This window comes from Apis florea, unplaced genomic scaffold (genome assembly GCF_048593485.1).
Source record: "Apis florea isolate Af1SG1 unplaced genomic scaffold, ASM4859348v1 contig_2492_pilon, whole genome shotgun sequence".
NCBI lineage: Eukaryota > Metazoa > Arthropoda > Insecta > Hymenoptera > Apidae > Apis > Apis florea.
The window spans coordinates 20,730-42,243 of record NW_028256593.1 but is presented as its reverse complement, the minus strand read 5'-3'; the positions used below and the strand labels follow the sequence as shown (position 1 = coordinate 42,243).

General features: G+C 33.5%; 1 protein-coding gene across 4 annotated transcripts; it reads right to left on the bottom strand.

Moving 5' to 3' along the window:
- Positions 1–1,552: 1,552 nt before the first annotated feature.
- On the bottom strand, positions 1,553–21,422 carry LOC100866530 (TWiK family of potassium channels protein 18). Of its 4 annotated transcripts, none has more exons than XM_086905782.1 (10): positions 20,655–21,422; positions 20,002–20,217; positions 19,054–19,884; positions 17,182–17,678; positions 16,353–16,524; positions 7,058–7,214; positions 6,746–6,824; positions 6,260–6,411; positions 5,018–5,202; positions 1,553–1,703 (listed from the first exon to the last, which is right to left on the bottom strand). In XM_086905782.1, the coding sequence occupies exons 4-10, from the start codon at positions 17,503–17,505 to the stop codon at positions 1,597–1,599; spliced, it is 1,176 nt and encodes a 391-aa protein (XP_086761908.1). In that variant the 5' UTR covers positions 17,506–17,678; positions 19,054–19,884; positions 20,002–20,217; positions 20,655–21,422; the 3' UTR covers positions 1,553–1,596. The 4 variants fall into 4 exon arrangements, with proteins under 4 accessions (XP_086761908.1, XP_086761909.1, XP_086761910.1 ...); XM_086905783.1 differs by having other exon boundaries at positions 19,492–19,884; XM_086905784.1 differs by having other exon boundaries at positions 17,182–19,810.
- Between the last annotated feature and the right edge of the window lie 92 nt (positions 21,423–21,514).

The following is a 21,514-nucleotide window of genomic DNA, read 5'->3' as shown; positions in this document are numbered from 1 at the left end:
AATAGCCGAAAAAGACGACGTTGTCTAACGAAAGTTCGCGATATTCGCTGATTCGTCGGCAATTCTCGAGACATCGTTGTTTTTTTTCTTCTTCTTCTTGCGAAGTAGGAAAGTTTATTCGAATCGAAAGTTCCACTGACCACTTTCTTGGTACTTAACCTCTTAAAAGTTCGTTAAATTTGATGAAAGTATGTTAAAAAAAGAAAAAACTTTTCTTCTCAAGAAATTATATTTCGGTTAACCGATCTTCATCTTATCTTTTTATTAAAAGTAAATTTATGGGTTTATAAATTTTAAAAAGTGATAATATCTTTTTTAAATGTATTATTTTTTTTTTTTTGACATAATGCTTCTTATTTCTAATCATCCATTATCTTTTCTATCTTCTGGTTTAATTATTAAAATTATATTAAAACACGAGATACATAGCCTAACAATACTAATCAAATCTTATAAAAGTAGATAATTTTAGACTGGGAAAAAACATTCGATCGTTAAAATTAACAAAATTCATAACATAATTTTAAATAAATCTCGATGAAATATTAGTTATTAATATGTCATTAGCCATCTAATTCGATAAAAACGTAAAGCAAGAGTTATAAGAAAATTTCTGCTGATGGTGGATATTTCATCGTTCGAAGGAAATGAAAGCGATGCGTTTGAAAGCGTAAACGAGAGTCTAACCTCGATCTTTCGGCGCGCTAAATTCCCTCCGATCGATCGTTTTCACGCCTCCATTATATTTTTCCTCTCGAAAGAAGACTTCATTTTTCACCCTATCTATCTACTTTTTTGCCCGTCCTTTATCTATTCCGCGAGTCGTCCCAGACAGAAACAACTTCTCTCCCCGTTTGACAACCACCATCAACCGGAAGACGGTGGCATTTTTTTCGAAAATACCGCGCGCATCTATCGCATTTATCGCGTGGCAGGGATTTCCGCCGATTTTCTTTACCGGCGAGATTAAAGTATAAACCAAATTACAGGGAATGCTCTGTTGAGACTGTCACTCTCTCGTAAGCTCGTGAATCGAGCTTAATTGAAACGAAAAGAGAATTTTAAAAAATCTTGCTTCCTTTTCATTTAATTCGATTCGATTACTTTTTGCGACTTTGAGTTATTTTTACATGGTTCTTTGTCGTCTTAAATGTTTAAAGACGTTTATCTCGATAAGTGAAAAATTAAGAAGAGATAAAGAAGTAAGACATTATCAATTGTATTTTTATATTTTTTTTTTTTTATAAAATTTTTAAAAGATGATACGCCATAATGGTTTCCATTATATAACGTTGTTTAAATTACGTTTAATATATTAATAAATATAACAAAAAATTAATATCTATTCGTATTATTGAAACTTTTATAATTCCTTCTGCATTTTCCAAATCGCGAGATTTCTAGTATTTCAGTATTTTTAAAAACACACCCGACGTCTTTCTCTTTAAATTTTCGTTCGGGCACCGCGTTACCCACGAAAAGCAATCCCAAACCAGAATTGGTTCCGACGTAAGGATGGATCATGAATAAAATGAGGTGGAATTCGACTTACCGGATTGTTGCAGAGGCGCAGAACGTGGCTGAGGCTCGTTATGGTCACCTGTCGCATCGGAATATATATTTAACGGTACGCACGAATGCGCGCACCTTTGCGATCACTTCCTCTTGCATCAGGTTGAAGCACATCGCGATCAACGCCATACCTGAAATTTATCGCTGTGATATTAATATAGGATGGAACGAGTAATAAAATTACGAGTATCGTAAACATAATTTTAACGTTTCACACAGGTATTACAAAGGTAAAAATTAGTTTCTAGAAGAAATTCGAAAATTAATACGATTTTTTTACGATCCTCTATAAAAGTAATCATCAATTTGTCCATCAATTATAATATCCAATTGGAAATTTCATTGTTGAACAATCGTCAAACTTGATTCACTTTAAAAGCGAAGCCTAGAAACGTTTGCTCTCTTCTTTTGACTTATTTTGGTTAATTACATATAGTTTTATAAAATTACCATCCGGCCACTTATCGCACAATTTCGAAGAAACACCCCGTGATGCACACATTCGACAACACTATATAACGTGTATAAAATGGCCGTCAATTCTACACGCTACTGGAAAAAATGCCGCTTCAAAGGATTCGAGGCATCGTCGCATAAACGTCAATCGAAAAAAAATCGAATTTTCCTTCCCTCTATTGGCCACGATACGAGGTAAACCTCGACAGGTGAAGAGAGAGAGAAGGATATCGGGCCGGTTGTCAAACTTTTGTCTCGACACGTACAAAGTGGCGCACGGTTAAAAAGCGATCGATCCTCCTGACCCTTGACACGCTTCGCGACACTTTGGAACCCCCGATTCATTAACCACGACGGAAGTGCGCACCAACCACGCTCGTGTTATCATTCCAACAACTGAGGAATTTTATAGAAACTGGAGATAAAATAAAAATAATTTTGAGAATTTTTGGATTGAAAGTTCAAACAATTCTGAGAATTTTTATTTTTTATTTATTTTTCTTTTTTTTTTTTTTACAAGAAATATTCCTTTTGAACGTTGAATTTTGAAATTAAAGAAATTTTTTTTGTTTTTTTGAATTATGTTTTGAATTCGTGTGAGTTTCAGTTTGAAAATACGTAACTGAACAATGTCGAAATTTTACTTCTCTTCATTTTACAGTTGAAAAGTTTTTTCATTAGGAACTTTTATACAAATAATTGAGAATTCTCGATAATTTTGTCCAATCGAAAAATTCGAAGTAAAAAAAAAAAAGTTGAAATTGTAACCAGGAATTTCTCATTGCTAATTTTTATTACAATTTCTTCACAACACGCTTTTTTTTACGTATAATTATCTTTTACTTTCATCATTGTAAACTTAGAAAATTCAAAAAAAAAAAAAAAAAAAAATCATAAATTCTTATAATTTCTAGAATCGAAACTAAAGAATTCAATCTTAATTCTTGGACACATTTTAGAATAACCTTAGATTTTTTTTTTTTTTTTTCAAAATATTATTCGACGTATGGAATATATCAAATTTACACGGTATCACAAAATACACGCATATAGAAATTTAATCGTTGAATAGTTATTGTTTGAAGTGGATATTTCGTACAGTTGGACGAATTAAAGCTGTCGAGCTCTTTGAAAACGATCAAGTCTGGCCACGCAACATCGTGTTCCATCGGAAATCCACGGCGATCCAATTGTCGCTCTGCCAAAGAAACAATTACGATCTCGGTTTCGGTGTTCGTCCATTGAAAACTCGGCTCGTACAAGTCCGGATCCGTGTTTCGTGCATCGATAAATTTTGATCTTTACCGATTTTTTTATTTCATCTCCTTCTTTCCCCCCACCAAGTTTTCACTTTTAATACGATTAAAGAGGAACAGAATATAAATAAAGATTACTCTTGATCATAATATCTGTGAATATTTCGTGCTTCTTTGCATGTCATACACCTTCTATAAATTTTTCTATTATTTGAATTTTGTATAAAGTCGCTGTATTCGCAGTAGTAACGATAAATCAATTAATAAACAAATAGTTAATCGATGTAAATAATTAATTCGATCGATATATCGAGTGAAAATTTAAATAGCAAATAAAAAGATTCTTGAACCAACTTGTGAATCGTTTTCATAGAGACTTAGCGGCTTACACTGATCAACTCTGTATATCTTTTAATTTATAGACCGTTTCCTAAATCATCGCGAGCTAATATGAAACAGAATAGAAATTTACGGGATGAAATAAAATTAATCAACGAGTTTCAACAAACGGAAAATGAATGGCAAATTGCTAGAAGCATTCCATGGTCGTAAAATCATGAAAAAAAAAAAAAAAAAAAAAAAAAGGGATAGCGCGTCTAATGAAATACGAACGGAAATGCGAATGTCGTGAATATAAAAATAAAAATTATATATCCGGAGAATAAAAGGATCGGTGATAAAGAAAATGAAGAGCGATAAAAATCATTCTATCGATCACGGAATCGTATCGAGAAATCGGAGACCAATTTCTATTTTCAACCTGACACAATGATAAATCATGGAAACAACGAGGACACTGTCGGAATCGATTCGTCGAGATTCGACGATCGGTCGAATAACGCGTTTATTTATAGAGAGTAGGGGAATAGAAACGCGATTTCTTCGAGGTTTAGGATTGCATTATTCAATGAAACTGTTCGACGCGTCCACGACGATATAATCACGAATTATTAACTCCGGTCAAGATTTTCGCCACGATTTAACCACCTTTCACCTAATATCCGTTTCGCACGAGATCATCCTCGACGCGCGTTAAGGATCCATGCGCGTGGGGTTGGGATGTTTTAAGTGGTGGGAGAAGGGGGTGATTCTTTCGTGGGGGGAAAAATAGGTCGAATGCGTGGAGCAGAATTTTTGCGGGTAATGCCTTATTTTCGATTATTTTTTGGGGGAGGGGAATTTAATTATTCATTTTGAAAATTTTAAGGGGGAAAGAAAGATTATCTCGAGGATTATATTTTTCGATGTTTAAAAAAAATTTTAAATGCGAGGGGTGTTGTTAAGGGCTCGCGTGGAGAAAATAGCCTGTTGTGGGTGATGCGCAAGAGTGGTTCGCTTAAAGTGGTAGGAAAAGGGGTGATTCTTCGTGAGAAAATAGGTCGGATGTGTGGAATGGAATTTTTGCGCACGAGGCCTTATTTCTGGGAGAAATTACTTCGAAAATTTTAATTTTTTTTTTTTTTTCCCTGTAGAGGAGGCAAAAAAATTTTAATATTCGCAAAATTAGAAACATAATATTGTTCTTATTACTTGTGCGGATACGGAATGAAATTTTTAACGGATAAATAATTTAAAAAAAGAAGGAAAATTATTTGGTAAGCTTAATGAGCGCATTTCGTTAAAAATCAGAGGGAGAAAGGGAAAAAGGGAAGGCCGAAAAATGGATCTCTGTAGGGAACTTGAAACATTAAACGTCAAATCCGATAAAAGTGTAAAGATCGGTCACCACTCACCAAGCATTAGATACATGGAGCAGAAGATGAAGGATAAATCGAGACCCTGGGCCGCGTAGATTTTGTCACCTGGCACGATGTCGCCGAAACCTATGGTCGACAAGGAGACGAAGCAGAAATAAGAACCGTCCAACATGTTCCAGTCTTCCCATTCGGAGAACAAAATGGCTCCGCCCCAAATATACCTGAAACGTTTCTCGAAGAAATGACACGGTTATTCCTGATACGCGAGTTCTCCTTATTTCAAATTGATATGATAAAAAGGTTACGAGATTATCTTTTGTTTATTAATTTTTTTTTTTGTGACACAGAAACGTTTATTTCTATTGAAATAGCATTTATAATTTTAATTAAAAAATATCGATCATGGATAAAAATTACAATTAAAAGTCCATTGTGTGAAAACGACAATGAAATTTTCTTTTTAAAGAGTAGTAAAAATAACGTGATGTGAAAGCTTCAAAAATAAATTGTTCTCCAGATTTGTAATTTGATCCATATTTAAAAATAACAGTTAAAAATAACAACTGTTTCATTCACGATTTCTATATATTCAATTTTCCTTATGATAAATTTTCTTCTCTTTGCGAATGAGTTTTCATTTCCAACACTGTTTATTTTTAAATAAAAAAAAAAAAAAAAAAAAAAACAAGAAATAAACTTTCGTTTCATTGGATGATATCTTCGTGTAAAAACTTAAGAAATATTATATAATATGTCAGATGTAGAGAGCGACTTCGCGTATCGATCCTCGTACCTATTTAAATTATCTCTAATAATTCGACGATAAAACACGATTTATCGGTTTTCGAACAAAAGTTTATTAATTTCGAATTTATTATATTTTATACACATATATAAATATATGTATAACTGTAGAATCATAATTCATATTTGAATTATTTCATGATCGAATAATCGAAATTATTATGAATAAAATACTAATGAATTTATATTTTATGTATAAATATTTCTTATGAACAAGAATAAAAGAAATTACAATGTAAATAAAAATATTTTTATCGAAAAATATAATTTTCATATTTTTAGTCTCTATTATATGATTTTTATATGGAATATTAAAAAATTATAACACTTTGTATGTTTGTATATTTCTTTCTATTTTAAAATTTGATCAAAATTTTAAAAGATGTATAAATATTTATGGAAAATTATTTATAGATTTTTATATTTCAAATTATATATACGTAACGTAGTTTATCAGAAAATAATGACACTCACCCGACCATTATAGCGATGCAAAGCGTCAGAGGGACTGTGACGCGTTGTGGATCATAACTACTCTCGTCGTCATCTTTCGATTCATCATTCTCTATCGAAACTTCTTTATCTACACTAACCGAGTCAATCTCCTTTCCATGCATGTCAACCATCTATTGACAAAAACTTTGTAATTTATCGTAAAATTTTATAATGGAAAATTGTCTAATAATTTTTAAATTAATTTTTTGAATGTTTTTATAATTATTCTTTATCCTGGAATTCGAGTCAGAAAATATGTATATATATATATATATATATTGACTTTAGTTTATTTCAAATAATTATTTCAAGTTATAATTTCCTTAAATTTTTTGAATAAAATATTTTATGATAGAAGAAACGCTTTTTTCCCAGAGCAAGTATAAAGTAATTTTTTGATAAAGAGGAAAACATCTTGTATGATAGATTGTAAATTAATTTTAATGAAATTTCAGAAAAACTTACTTGCCAATGATTTCTCCTTATGTTGGTACCATTTTTCAAACTTCCTCTTGATGCCATTTCTATTGGTCTTCTACGACACCTTTAAAAAAAAAGAATTATTAATTAATCACGAATCTCGTATAATTATAAAAAATAATAAAATCATTCAAAATGTAAAAAAAAAAAAAAAAAGAAAGGAATTTCTGTCTCGAATTCTATTAATTGTTAGATGCTGTAAAAACAATAGTGGTTAAACAATTCGAGATCTAAACGTTTCCGTAACGATTCGTGAGATAGAAATAGAAATGGGCGAGAAAGGAAGAAAGAGCTTACTTGCACAGGCAGCAGCGAGCATAGGTCCATTTGAAGCTTTTCGCGAGAATGTCACCGATGTTGCTTAGATAGAGCAAGAAAAGTGGCAGGCCTATTATGGCGTATACTATGGTCACCACTTTGCCCCATTTCGTCTTTGGACAAATGTTCCCGTAACCTGCGAACCGAATCAGTCCCCATTCTCTTCATTTTTTGTTCTCACAAAAAAGAGCTTATAACGTCTTGTCAATTTTTTTTCATATTTTGTCTTACGCTTTCCGTCAAAATGTTTAAATGTTCAACAAATAAGATGAACGTCATTTTTTCTTTTTTTTGATATTTAAAATTTATAAGAACAGGATAATTCAGGAAATATTTATACCATCTTTTTGCAAACAAGAATTTTATCATCAGGAGGATGCTCCTTTTCTACAAAATAAAATTCCTCTCATCCGCAATCGTGAAAAATTCGTTCCCATCGTCATCGATTTATAATAAAAAAAGAAAAAAATTCAAAGCATTAATCTGCCCTTTCTAGAAGAAGATCCTATTCCTAAAATCAAAACCAAATAGAAATAATAAAAAAGAAAAAAAAAAAAGAAAAAGAAGGAGTTCAATGTAAAAACAAACTTTCTCTCGTCCGCAGTTCGGGAAAATTTTTCTACCACCGTCATCCCCGAAGCATTTTAATTAAAATCCCCCAGCATCAGCGGTCATCAGTCATCGGGGTAAAGTTGAACGACTATGAAAAGAAAGGAATGCCTGATCGAGCATGTTCTCGCGAGGGCACGATATTAATTACTTAATCAACTATAAGTTTACGTCGACCGTTCGACACCCGCCGCGCATCGTATATAAAAAGATCGGCAAGAGGGAGAGGAAAATTCATCGATTCGGTCGAAAAGTTGGAAACGATATTGTCCGAGATATTACTCGATCGAGTAATTTTTCTTTCTCCTTCTCTTTTTCTTTTTTTCTCCAAAAGTAACTGCACGACCGTTCCGGGTGCGTTGTTCGAATCGAATTATGGATCGTATTCGAGGGATTACGAAGGCGGAAAGGAGCGTGAATATCGAGGGCCGGCTGTTAAAATTGTTTACCGCCCTTTCCCGCGCCGGGTTCCGCCGACTGCCGGATTTCTGCTTCCGCTTTTCAAACTTGCTCGAATAACTCATTCTTCGTGGAACAATAGTCTCGAAGAGGCTGAATTTTTCTGGTGAACGCTGTTAAGCTTTTGCTTCCTACCTTTTGTAAATCTGTATACAATAACCCGAGTTGAGATGAGAATAATAAAAATAAGATTCACGAAACTATATGATATATCAGTATCCATTAAAATAATCGAGAAAAGTTCATTCGTTAATTGATTTTATATACATGGGACATTGATAAAAAAGAAAAAATGCAGAAAAAAAAAAAAGGAAAAGTAGTTCGTTCTAGAAGATACGAATCTCTTGAAAAAATACCTTTTCCAAAAAATCGTTCGAATTTAAATCAACGGTCCACTGCGTGCTCTAGCTCGGATATCGGAAACCCAAAGCCTCTGATGGCTCGTACGATGTTAAACAAATCATCGTGCCGTGAATTGTCGATAAATTATAATAAAGCGGCTCGGAACATAAATAATCCAGAAGCCTGGAAATTCCGGCTTTATTGGCCTTTCCTGCGCTTTCGATATTTCCATGTTTTCCATTTCTACGCACACGTTTCGCACTAAACGACAAAAAGATAAAAAAAAAAAAAAAGAAGAAGAAGAAGAAGGAAAGGAATGGAGAGAAAATAGTGGAATAGAAAAAAGAGGGAGACAAAAAGAAATGGAATATAAAAAAAGGGAAGAAAAAAGGAAAAAGGAAGCGGCGAAATATATTCTGTCGAAGCTTTGTTAATAGAGGCAATCCAATGGTAGTTGGAAAAATTTAAAGGAACAACAAAGGAAGAAAGAATGGAAATTCGTCGGCAACGCATCACTTATTCAGTGTTCGTCGATTTTTAAATCGTACACTCGCACCGACGAGCTTTCCGCCTGTCCTCCGTGTCGTTAATTCGTATTTCTTTGCAATTTCGACGGACTTCCATCTCGTGAAACAAGGATATTTAATACTTATGGATGTGGCACGATTTCAACCATTTTTATTATTATTATTCATCGATCATCAATTTCACGACGGTCGCCATGTTGTTGGTTTTGACAACAAGTTTCTCAAAAATTTCTTCTGATAAAGATACGTAAAGAAATCCTTTTTTTATTGGGAAGCGATACTCTCCTGGAAAGTACGAGTATTCTTTTGTAAAATATTTAAAGTTTCTACGTTTGGAGAGGTTAATAATTTTGTTCGTGTTATTTCCGCTTGGTTTATAGGTTAGGTTCGATTTATTAAAATTTACGAGAACGAGAGTAAACAAATAAATAATAGGAACGTAATATGTACTCGTTTCTGATATTTTTATGCTCATAAACATTCGAAGTAATTAATTTTCAAATTAATTTAAACACCATACTCGTAATCAATAGGATTGAACGAGCACGGAAGATCGGTTTCTCGTTATGCATGCATGAAGAGAGAGAATCGAGAGAACGCGAAAGTTCACGTGAATTATTAATAAATTGCTAGGCAAATAAAGTGGTCCGTCCACGAATTATCGGGCATGCCGCTATTAATCTAGATAATTGATTGGTCGGTCCAAGCGAAATTATCAGTTCGTAGTGTAACGATCTCGTGTCCCATCGGCCTACCAAGACACATCGGTTCCAGGTATTTTCCGTTAATCGCCAATAATTCCTTGGCGTCGCGTTACACCGCCACTAATGTCCCCGATCCGTCAATGATCGCCACGCCACGTTGATTACACGGATCTTCGATGATTTATGTGTTTCGTATCGGCCCACGATACTTCCGACTATCTCTTTGCGACACGATCCCCTAATTCGAATTTCATTTTTGATTAATGGAATTCATCGCGAATTCTATTTCTCGCGAGGAGAAAGAGGATCAATTATTAAATAATTCATTGATCCATTATCTGCGTATTCCTCTGCGAAACTTACTGTGTATTCGATTACATTTGAATCATTCCATAATTCACGTAGTGATTTAAAAATTTCTAAACATCTAATTATTTAGACTATCTAATTTTTCGTACGTCCAACTTCTTCTATGCATAATTCAATTTATAAATACGCGAGCATCCAAGTTCAATCTATTCGTCGACTTAATATCGATCATTCCTATAATAGAATATCTGATATTCCTAAAATCATAGGATATTCCACACTTTGGACAAATCCTCCTAGATTCTTCCTGAACATTTTCAAAATCACGAAAAAAAAATTAAAATCCTACAATTTCCTTGAGATAATAACAATTTGGAGCATCGTGGTCTCATTCGTCAAACCATTATCACCAACTCTTACACCACCCCCTTCAACGATCAAATTAGCGGAGTCTCGAGTTTTCTCGCGTCCCAAAAGCGGTTACCATTAGCCAAGCTACGGTCGGCTCGCGAATCGATCTGCCTGTCGACTAGCCGACCCTTTTAGGCTGATGCTGCTGGCCTGTAATCACGGTTGAGATAAAGTGGATAGCAGGAGGTGTCTCGTCTCGAATCCAGAAGAGGGTGATAGCACATGGGAGGGGAGGGAGCCCCGGAATTAATTAAAAGGTGGCGTGCGCGCGCCTACACCTGCATTCCTCCATATCCGTGCTAAAAATTCGCGTCGTTAATTCCCTAATATCCACCAACGACCCTCGATTTACTTTGTCTAAAAAAGGAAAATATCACGGATGACGTTACGCGTGGAAAAAGAAGCGAAGGTGGCCGATTATTACGACGACCTTTCAACGTACGGTTTTTCTCGACGAAATAAAACCATACTTTTTTCTACTATTATTAAACGAGGATGAAATGGATGTTATACGAAGATTTTAACGTCGAGATAGGTTTTATATTTTACAAGGTGAATACGTATAAAGAGGGGAGAAGTCGAACGAGTCGTTTGTAAATTAGAAATCGTATAATATCGATTGAATCTTTGAAGCTTCGTGTCTTTTTTCATATCGAAATTTGAAGAAACAATTAATTTCGTGCTATTTTTGCGAGAAAATTTTCTACGAGAAACGTAGTAAGTTTTATTTCTTCTGTTTAACGATAACTTTGACGATAAATTTAATATATTATAAATTATGTAAAAACAACGTGTTGCGGATTTATCCCCCATAAATTGTAAATCTAGGGATCCCTAGCGATACCGTACGAGTTTGCACAGGTTTCTTCTATCATCCACCAGCATTTTTCCGCTCAAGAATGATTTATAGGTTGGATAAAGGCGCGTTCGTTATCGATATCGCTGTTTCTTTCGATTTCGATCTCTCTGTCCCACTTTCCTATGCGATACACGGAATTTATTACGTTTTTGTTATTCCAGCCCCCATTTCCATCGTCCACGTTTCATCTTGCTTAGCTTGCGGAAACGTACAGACAGCTTATTAGAGGTCCCAGTGATTTAAGATCGCGTCGTATCGGTTCTGGATGTTGTTTATATGTCGAACGGTGAGAGGATAATCGGAATTTGAGATTGTTCCAAGGATTTTTGCTCGTGGATTTTTCAACGTATCGGACAGGCTGTCGTTGAGTCGGCCTAAACACGTCCTTCGGAAACGCGGTCAACGATGAATCGGAAATTAATTGACTCGTATTCGAGGCAACCTCGCAAGATCATCGAGCGAAGGTCGAGCGAAGATTCGATTTCCGTCACACAGGTGAGATCGGTTATATTTTCTTTCCTAAATGTTCCTTTAAGATCTGAATTTAAATTATCGTTCGAAGAAGAAATGAAAAATGAAGACATCTTCTTCATTCGGAGTAAGAATCTTTCTCTCGAAATAATATTTCGGAAGGGAAGAAAAATGAAAATTCTTTTCGAAAAGTCTCTCTTCCCTTCTTGTCGCAAGAAGAAAACGGATATAAAAGGGACTTTTATATTTGTTCCAAAGAAGAAACGCGAAGGAAATTTTTATTCCAAGAAAGGAATAAGGGATAAAACGAAAACTCGCTAAAAAGGAAAAAATTGAAACTTAAAAAACGTTTATTTAGAAAGAAATTATTTATTTCGAAAAGGAACCGCGAAAGAAATCCTTTTCTACTAAATAAATACAAGAGCTCTTAAAGAAATTTAAGAATTTATCTTTTCGCTCCAAGATTCAACCAGAAGAAACCAAAGAAGAAGATGAAGAAATATAGCTTTCACTTATATTAAAACGAAAAAGTCAAGAGGAGTCATTTATTTCAAGAGAAAAATTGTAAAAACCGAATCGTCTAGTTTCTTTACGTTTAAACAATCATTTCTTCCCTTTCGATTAAAAAACATTATCCCCTCACTTATTGCAATAAAAACTCGTATAAATAAAAGTGAGACAAGTATGTTTCATCCATGATGAACGAACGATTTGATTTGATTGATACGCGTTTGAGATCGGTGATCTTGGGATATTTTTAACGACGATCATCCCCCCCCCCCTCTCTCTCTTTCTCGAGTAAGAGGGTTTCAGTTAAGATAATAGTAGGATGAAAGTTTAACGGTTTAACAGAGAGGACTGTGTGTACCCAAATGATCGAACGGCGCGCAATTTCTAACGAGGGACAAAGTTGCAAGTAAACTCGAGCCCAAGTCCCTCGTGTAAACCGGTCCGCCTCGTTATCGGCTTCATCCTTTAAACTCGGCCGACAATTGGCGCCGAACACCGCCCGCTTTTTCGTATAATTAATCGCGCAGCTAAAACGGATCTTGCCACTTCTGTTTTGGTACTCCTGTTTCGAGCGTACTCCGACAAACGATTATGATCTCTAGTAGAATCGTTTTTGCCGGACGTGGAGTGAGAAAATGTTTTATATCGTCGTTTCGATACAGAACGAAAAATAAACGATTTGAAAAAGTTGTATGAAACGTTAAATCTGAATTTATCGATGGATGTATGAATATAATTGGATTATATTTAATTTTTAATTATTAATATATAATATATAATTGATATAATGTACGTATATGAATATGCATTTGTGTATTCGTTTAATTCGTCTCGATATCGATTTAAAAATTTTGCGAAATCTAAAATTTACGATGACAGATTTTTATATTCGAATAAAAAATTATGATAAAATATATATTTTTTAAATTATTGGAAATAATCCGAAAAATGATAGATATAAATAATTAAATTCTAAAGTATTTTAATTTCAATTTGCATATTAATGATTCTATTCTTCAAAAAGATATATATAAAATTAAAAAAATGAAATCAAAGTTAAAATAAAATTAGATACAAAAATAAAATCATGTAGTATTAAATTTCCTATAATATAATAGATTTAAAAATCATTTACACAACTAATCACACCATATTTGAATCTATTTATTTATTTTCAAGAATAATTCTCGAGAATTGTTTTACTTCGAATGTATTAATCTTTCTTCTTTAAATAATTTGCACACACGCAATTCTATTATAAATTCCAATTAAATAGTAACGTTTTCAAATTAAAGTTTAATTTTTAAAGAAACACACGTTTCTTACCGACTTTGATAAGAAAATTCCTGATTGGACGTTTTATCTGGACACGAGGAATCAACGAATTAATTAATCGACGGCGATACACAGTGTCGATCGGAAGATCGATTAAGATCAACGTTCCCTCGAGTGGGTTCGTTAATCTCAGGAGGTCGACCAATCCGGTGGCTCAGTCTCGGCCGTTAATTAATTTCCGGCTTAACGAACTCCCCCGCGTATGATTCGTGGCTTGTCGCCTCGTGTAAGTACGAAAATCGTTTTCCACCGATGTTCACGCGATCCACCGCTCGATATCGAGGAAACTGTGTAATTAACTTCTTCAGAGTTTTCACCTTTTTCGCCTTGGATTTCTTCCGTATTAAGACGTTCGATACGACCGGGTATCGAATAATTCGAAGGAAATTCGTTCAAGGATAACGTGTAACTGTGCGATATTATTATTCGATTACTTATGACGTTACATATCCTTTTTCAGGGAGAGAATAAAAATTTGGCAAATTGTTATGGAGAGGAGGGATAAATATGTTTCTAATATAATGAAATGATGATTAGGTTTACGGGACGCATTACAGAAACAGTTTTATATTTTGTTTCTCTTTGCTGACTTTTATATAATTAATAAGAGACAAATATACGAATTGATTTTATTTAAGCCTTCTAATCTCTACATGACAATCTCTAGATCTGGATATATTGTCAATTTGACGCTTGTTCGTAGAGATACGAGATATAAAAGAAATGTTCTTAAACGTTCAGTGTTTAAGGGAAGAAAATTGGATCGAATATATTTAAGTAATAATATAATTTTTGATAAATCGTATTCTTTTTCGTATCTAAAAAAAAATAAATATTTTTCCACGATCAAGCAAAGGATGACACCGATAAAGATAACAAACAAATTGTGATAAAAATATCACATTACAGGAATAATTATAAAAATTATGGGATTAAAACTAAATACACAACCGTACGAGTTTTAAATTTCACAACTCTAGAAATCTCTCTTAAAGCAAAGGATGAACGTAACACATCCTTCCCCTCGTGCTGATTAAAATAAACCCTTAGCCTCACACAGAACTCTATGATTTGAAATTTGTCCAGGTTTCAACCTCTAAGATCCTACATTTACCTAATGAGAACCTAATGTAGGTACGTAAAAAAAAAAAAAAAAGAAAAAAACTCGGTCTGCTTTAAAAAAAAAAAAAAAAGAGAAAATCCACGTTGCACAGATCCACAGGTCCTAACTTAATTTCGTCCCATTCCCCCAAGGGAGCTCGTAGATTTTTCGAGCAAATCGCAGCTCTCTACGTGTCTCCCTTTTCCTGTCTCCCCTTCATGGAATTTTGAAAACACGTTCCTCGAGTCGGCGGCGACGACGACTACTGCGTTCCAAACGTTGAAGGCCACGTTTCCTCTTTTCGGCATTAACCATTCTTTTTGCAAGCTGGTTAGCGTCTCGCCACTTCGTCCCGACGCGAAACATTAAACTTTGTCAAGGGAAAACTACCGTGTCCCGCGAATGTTTCCAGCATCTATTCCCCTCTCCCCTTCTTTTCTCTCTCTCTCCACCTCCTCTCCTTCGTCTTCCTTCACCCCTTCCTCCTCCCCCTTTTTCGGTTTTTTCTCGCTCGAGAGCACGATTTTCTTCTCTCGCCGGTCGGTGAACCGCGATTATGCAAAACGCGAGAAGCGTGAAAAAATTGAACTTGACGGGCTTAGTTTCGGGTTTATGTTGTACGTGCCCCCCTGATTTATGATGTTGTTTGCGACAGGGGTGGGGGAGGGGATTAATGGGTTTTGGGTTATAATTGTCGAGATGAGTTGAAAAGAATGTAAAAATATTTGGGACGTTTGCAATGAAAAAAATGGATAAGCTGGGATTGCTCTTATCTATAATCTTTTTTTTCATACAGTTTTTTATACAGTACATACAGTACAGTTTTGAATTGAAATGTTAAAAATGAGAGATACGTTTTTAAATAAAGAATTAGAATTTCTTCGAATAAAAGTTAATTTTGCGTTTTTTCTTAAAGTATGACTTAATTTATTGTGGCGGTGAAAAAAAAAAAATATGTGATATGATTGATTAAAAATTAAGATATTTGGAAAAAAAGAATTTAATATTTAAGATAATAAATTTCGAAAGCATGATTAAAAATCGAATTATTTTCTTATTTATTTATATATAAAAAAATTTGGGTTATTTTGTTATTTCTAGCACTTCCTTGAAAATAAATTGCAAAAAATTGAAGAAAGAATGAAAGTTTCGTGTTATGAAACTATCTCGTCCTCCCATTCACATTAGTGCAAGCAATTGAATCAAAATAAAAATTCTATGCGATACAACAAATTTAATCATTTTTTTTTTTAATGAATTATTTTCTTCAACCGGCATTGTTTTTCAACCAACAAAGTTTTTACGTGATAGAGAATTTCGTTATATTTTTAATACCAATTCTTTCTTGCAACCAAACCGCAAAAAACCAAGCGAAAAAAAAAAAAGAAATTTTCGATAGTAGTTTTACAAGCTTCTTTTTCCTTCTTCTTTTTTTATCCCTTTGAATTTATTCTTTCGAATTAAAAAATATCGAATGAAAAATTGAAGTTTTACGAAATACACGGATAGAAATTTTTCTCGCTCGTTTTGTATCCGAAATTTTTCGGACGAAGTTGCAAAAAATTAAACGACGAAAGAAATAAAGAAGGAAATAAATTTGGTTATACCGTTATAAAAGTGAAAATAATAAACTCACCGATCGTGGTAATCACAGTAAGGGAATAGAGAAACGCCCCGGCAAAGCTCCATCTTTTATTTTCTTCAGCGCCGTCGTAGCCATTTTTTATAGCCGTTACCATTTTCTTCTGATAATTCTCGAGGATCGCCTTCACTTTCGCTTTCCAGATTCTCTCGGAAAACACGTTCTCCTTTACGAACACGTGGTAGAAATACGATAAAACTGTCTAACTTTTAAACTCGAAAAGTTTAAGAATAAATTATAGCAAGAGGATTTAAGTTTTAACATCGACTATGATAATTTATTATTAAAATTGGTATCCTAAAATTCAATAATCTAATTATTATCATCTAATATTCAAACTTTAATTAATTCTTCTAATAATATAATCCTTAATTTAATCATTCTCAAGTGTAGTAAGAATATTTCAAAACAGCTTTCTTCTCATCTCTAAAATTTATTAATTCTTAAATAGATACTTAATTCAAATAAAACTGAACATAAAATTTTCTCTAAAATCTAAATAAAAAAAGTAATAAAGTTCAAATTTTACGATCGTTTTATTTTAATAAACACTTGTGGACACAAATTCTTTTTCGATCTTTCGAAAAAGCAATAAACTAATACCATAAAAAAAAAAAAAAAAATACTTTGAGAATCATTAAAACCATCGTTGCGCGCGAACTATTACGCGTAATCGTGAAATTTAAACCAATAATAGAGAAAGCACTATCGGTAAAACAGAATCTGATAGAAAGAAGAAAAAAAAACGGCTTGTCAATATCGGTGAAACGGTCCACTATTTTACACGACAATAGTAAATAAAATAATAAATAAAAATGTTCACCTTAGAGGTAAGTTCCCAGAGAGTGGCAGCTGTCACGTTTCTCAGCCTGATCACGTCTCCAACTATGTCCAGGTTGTTTCTACCTTCGATATGGGTGAAAAGGAAGGCACCAGCTATGGTGTAACCGACCACCAAGCACACTATCCCAACATTGCTGAAGAGGAAAGCGATCAGAGCCCTGGTCCAGTCCACGATCCTCTCGCCCCAAGGTTTCCGCCTCCGTTTTCTTCGCTTTCCTCCGCGGATCCGATAACTTCCACGCTGCCAGTTTCTATTGGAAGCCGAATACCTCTCTACGTCGAATCCTCGATCCCCTTCCATCATTCATTCGGCACTCGGCTGCTCAAGATATCGTTCGCCCTTTTTCTTTTCTTATTTCTTTTCTTCACGCTCTGTACACCATTTTATCCGTTTCTGACTTTATCAAACTGTTCGAGAGTGATCCTAGCGTTGGGTTCGTTACTCTTCGTGATCGTGTATATGGTATGGATTAACTGCTGAAATTCGCAACAGATTTTTAGCTAATAAAATTTAATTTAGATTTCTTTTTTTTTCTTTTCGTGTACTTTTAGTTTCCTTTTTAGACTTAGTTTGGATATCGTGTACGGTAGAACATTAGTGCGTTATCTTTTTTTTTCTTTTTAACGTAAACTCAAAAACTGTAATCAAAAACTTTTATTAGAATTTAATCTGTAAAAGGTTTTCTTTTCTTTCTAAAACTTTTTACTTTTAATGTTAATGTATTATATGATAATTTATACGTGTACATTCAAGGAAGAAATATTGAAATTTGAAGATCTTTCTTTTTTTATCTTCTGCATTACACGTGTCTTCTCTATCCTTTGATTTGCAGTGATACGCGCAAGAGACTTAAGTTAGGATTTAAGATAATTACTTTTTTACATTATGTCTATAATTTTAACATTTTTTGACATTCCTTCTCACGAATCTACTTCTATAAAATCGTAATTAAAGATTTCTTAAATATAATCTTACAATTTTACAATAATATTATTCGTGTATCGATCAATTAAAATTTCCAGCGTCCATTTTCGTAATTAACTTTAAACTCTCATCTCAAAAAATAAAAAAGAGGAAAATCTTTTTTCGCTTCAAAATTTTTCCTATCTCTCGAAGACTGTGAACCGTAATAGGATCTGATGAACAGGGTTGAAGAGGGTCGATAAGGTCGTCCATTCCGAAATTGCTAAGAGGTCGGTTTGTCGAGTTAACGAACCGATACCGAATTTAACAAAACGCGCGAGAAGAGGCGTAATTTCGTAGTTCCTTGTGTAATGGCGTCGATCGTTTGTCACGGTTGGACGACAGAAAGATGTAACACGCATGAAATTCAGCTGAACCGTGCGAATGTATTTCGGTAACTGTCGTAAAATAAAAAAACAGTCTAGATGTATATATATATATATATACGTGTCGACTATGAACTCGCGTCTATCATTCGTTTGTAACGTGAACGTGGCTCTATGTTATGACATTCTTCCAAGTTCTAGCGAGTTATACGATATTATCTTTGTAAAACGAAATTTAACGAGATTCTTTCTTTTCTTTGCGTTGATATAATAGTATATTCTTAACTTTGTTTCGAAGATTGTTACGAGAGAGAATTGTTTTGACGTAAAATTCTTGTTTATCTACCTGAATAATAGAAAAAAAAAGTTACGTATAATTAATTGTTTATTACGCAATATAAAAATTGATTAAAAATCAATTTCTCGTTAAATCATTATTATTTCAAATTATTAATTCCTCCCAAAACACTTAGCTATGTGCATATACGTATGACATATCTAAATAAGCGTGTATAATTACGCGTGTGCATTTCAAAGGAAACGGCCCTCCTCATCAACCGACCCTTTGGAGGACGAATTCCTTCCGGTTCGTTTTCCACGATCGATTCCCTTTCCACTTTTTTTTCCGGATAGAAGCTTCCTCCGATCTCTACGATCCGTTCCGGATAAATTAATAGAAGGAACACAGTAGAATGCTAAAAAGGGGATCACGGATTATACGCGATCGGTGACCCGGCGCAATAGCAAAATTACACGATCCGCGTTTAATAGGAAACGTCGCTCCCTTCCTCCTCTCTCTCTTTCTCTCGTGGATTATATCGTTCGAATCGCTCTCTGCTATCGACTTCGCCCACGACTCGCCAAGAATCGAAAACTGCTTGGACGAAATCTATTGGGCCGTTCACCACGAACAATTCTGCCCGAAGTTCGTTTTCCTCTTTACGATATACTTTTCCTTATATAATTTTAATTTTTCGATATCAAAATTTTGTTCAATCACCATGAAAGTTCTGTCCACCCAAAGTCCTTTTCATTTTGTTTTCAAAGTGTAAGTGGATGGTGTTTCTTTCTTCTAGAATCGAGGCTATTGATCCAGTGTTCCTTTATTTTATCTTTTCGAGATCAAAATTTTCTTCAATCGCGACCGAAGTTATTAATCGAAATCATTTCTATTTTGTTTTCCGTTTTCGAAGTGGAAACGTTACGTTATTTTTATTTTTGTCTTTTTCAAGTCAAAATTATTTATTTACTTTTCCGATTTTTTCGATTGAAGTTGTTAATCGAATTTCTAAATTTTATTTGCTTCTATCTTCTTCGACCTGGAAATTTCCATTATCTCGTAGTTATTCTTTTTATATCTTATTTTATTTTTTGCTATTTTCTATTCTATTTCCTGCGAATTTTTAACAATATTAAAAACCACTCTTTCAAATTTTATTAACAATTTTTTTTACGATCAAACTTATTGATACCTAACATTTCTCTTTTTCATTTATTTTACTTTACTTACTTGTTTCTACTATTTTCTTATTTTTTATTTTCCCTACTTTTTCTCGGATTTTCGAGAATCCTGGAAATAACTCATTTCTCCTCGTAGTGCTTTAAATATAGACTAGTCCATGCTTTTGAGTCAGGCGATCCGACGAGACGGCTCGCCACGTGTTGACACGTGCTCCAGGATTCATTCTTCTTGAACTTTCACGTTTCTTCTTATAAATCATTTTCCCTTCAAAAAATATTTGAATTTATCTTGATTATTTGTTCACATATTGATATTTACTTGTTTTACAGTCGTCAGAAATTTTTGAAAATTATGATTATGTAATTATTCTCTATCCCTTTTAAATTTTTTTATATTTATTTGAAATTGAGTTTTAAATAATTATCGAGAAATATCTTGTACATAATAATTAAATTGAATATAAGCAAATAATTGCATGATTCAATCGTTCGATATCCGTTAAGAATAATCACATGTAACAATTTGAACGATATTAACAAACACTAATTTCTCGGTTTTATTTTATAAACAATCCCAATTTAAATATTTCCAAGAAAGCTACAAGTATCTTCAATGAACGATACGTTTTTTCTTTCAAAATTTTCAAAACAAACACTTAACTCCATTCACTATATAACTCGTATAACTCATTAATCACATACCCATCATGCGCACGAAACTAGCAAATCCCAATTTATCTCATCAATCGATTACATTTAATTAATGATAAAAAAGTTAAACAACAATTTTCCATCGATTCAATTTTCATTCTCAATTTTTATTCATTTATTCAAAAGTTAAACAGGGATTTTTAAAGACACTCGTTGACATTGGGTTTCATGCAAGTTTGAATGATCGTTTTTCCACGGATAATTGCGTGAAAACGAGCCAATCTTCCCCGAGGCTTTCTTGCAGACTGATTTTGTGCCATTTGGTTCGAGACGTTGAACTGAAAATAGCGCGTTGCCAAAAATAACCGGATCCAACCGCTGGCTACGACTCGAATCTTGACTTTCTGGACACCCTGTAGACGTTAATGTCCTCCGGAATCGTTTCCGTAACGCGCTCGAAATTTATCAGTTTGGCGCCACTTTTTTGCCTACTTATGTCTTGTAAGTATTACATCACCATTTTGTTATATTGAAACACTTTCTGAAAGTATTGTCCTCTTTAGTCAATCCTTGTGTTTATATCTAAAATTTTTAACATTATTTAATTTTTCGCTTCAATCATTCTCCAATAATATATATTGTTTGTGAATATTAAAACATTTAGGAACTTTTTTATTATTATTCTTTCTAATCAATTCTCCCATATTCAAAATTTTTGATATTAATTTTTCCTTTTCAATTCACAATTCTATATTTTATAAATTAGAACTTTCTTTAGTTAATCCTTACGTTTATATTTAGAATTTTTGATTGATTCAATTTTTTATTTTAGTAATTCTCTGGAAATTGAAATTCATTTTTTAGAATGTTGACATAAGATTTAAATGGTTTTGAATGAAGAATTAAAAAAG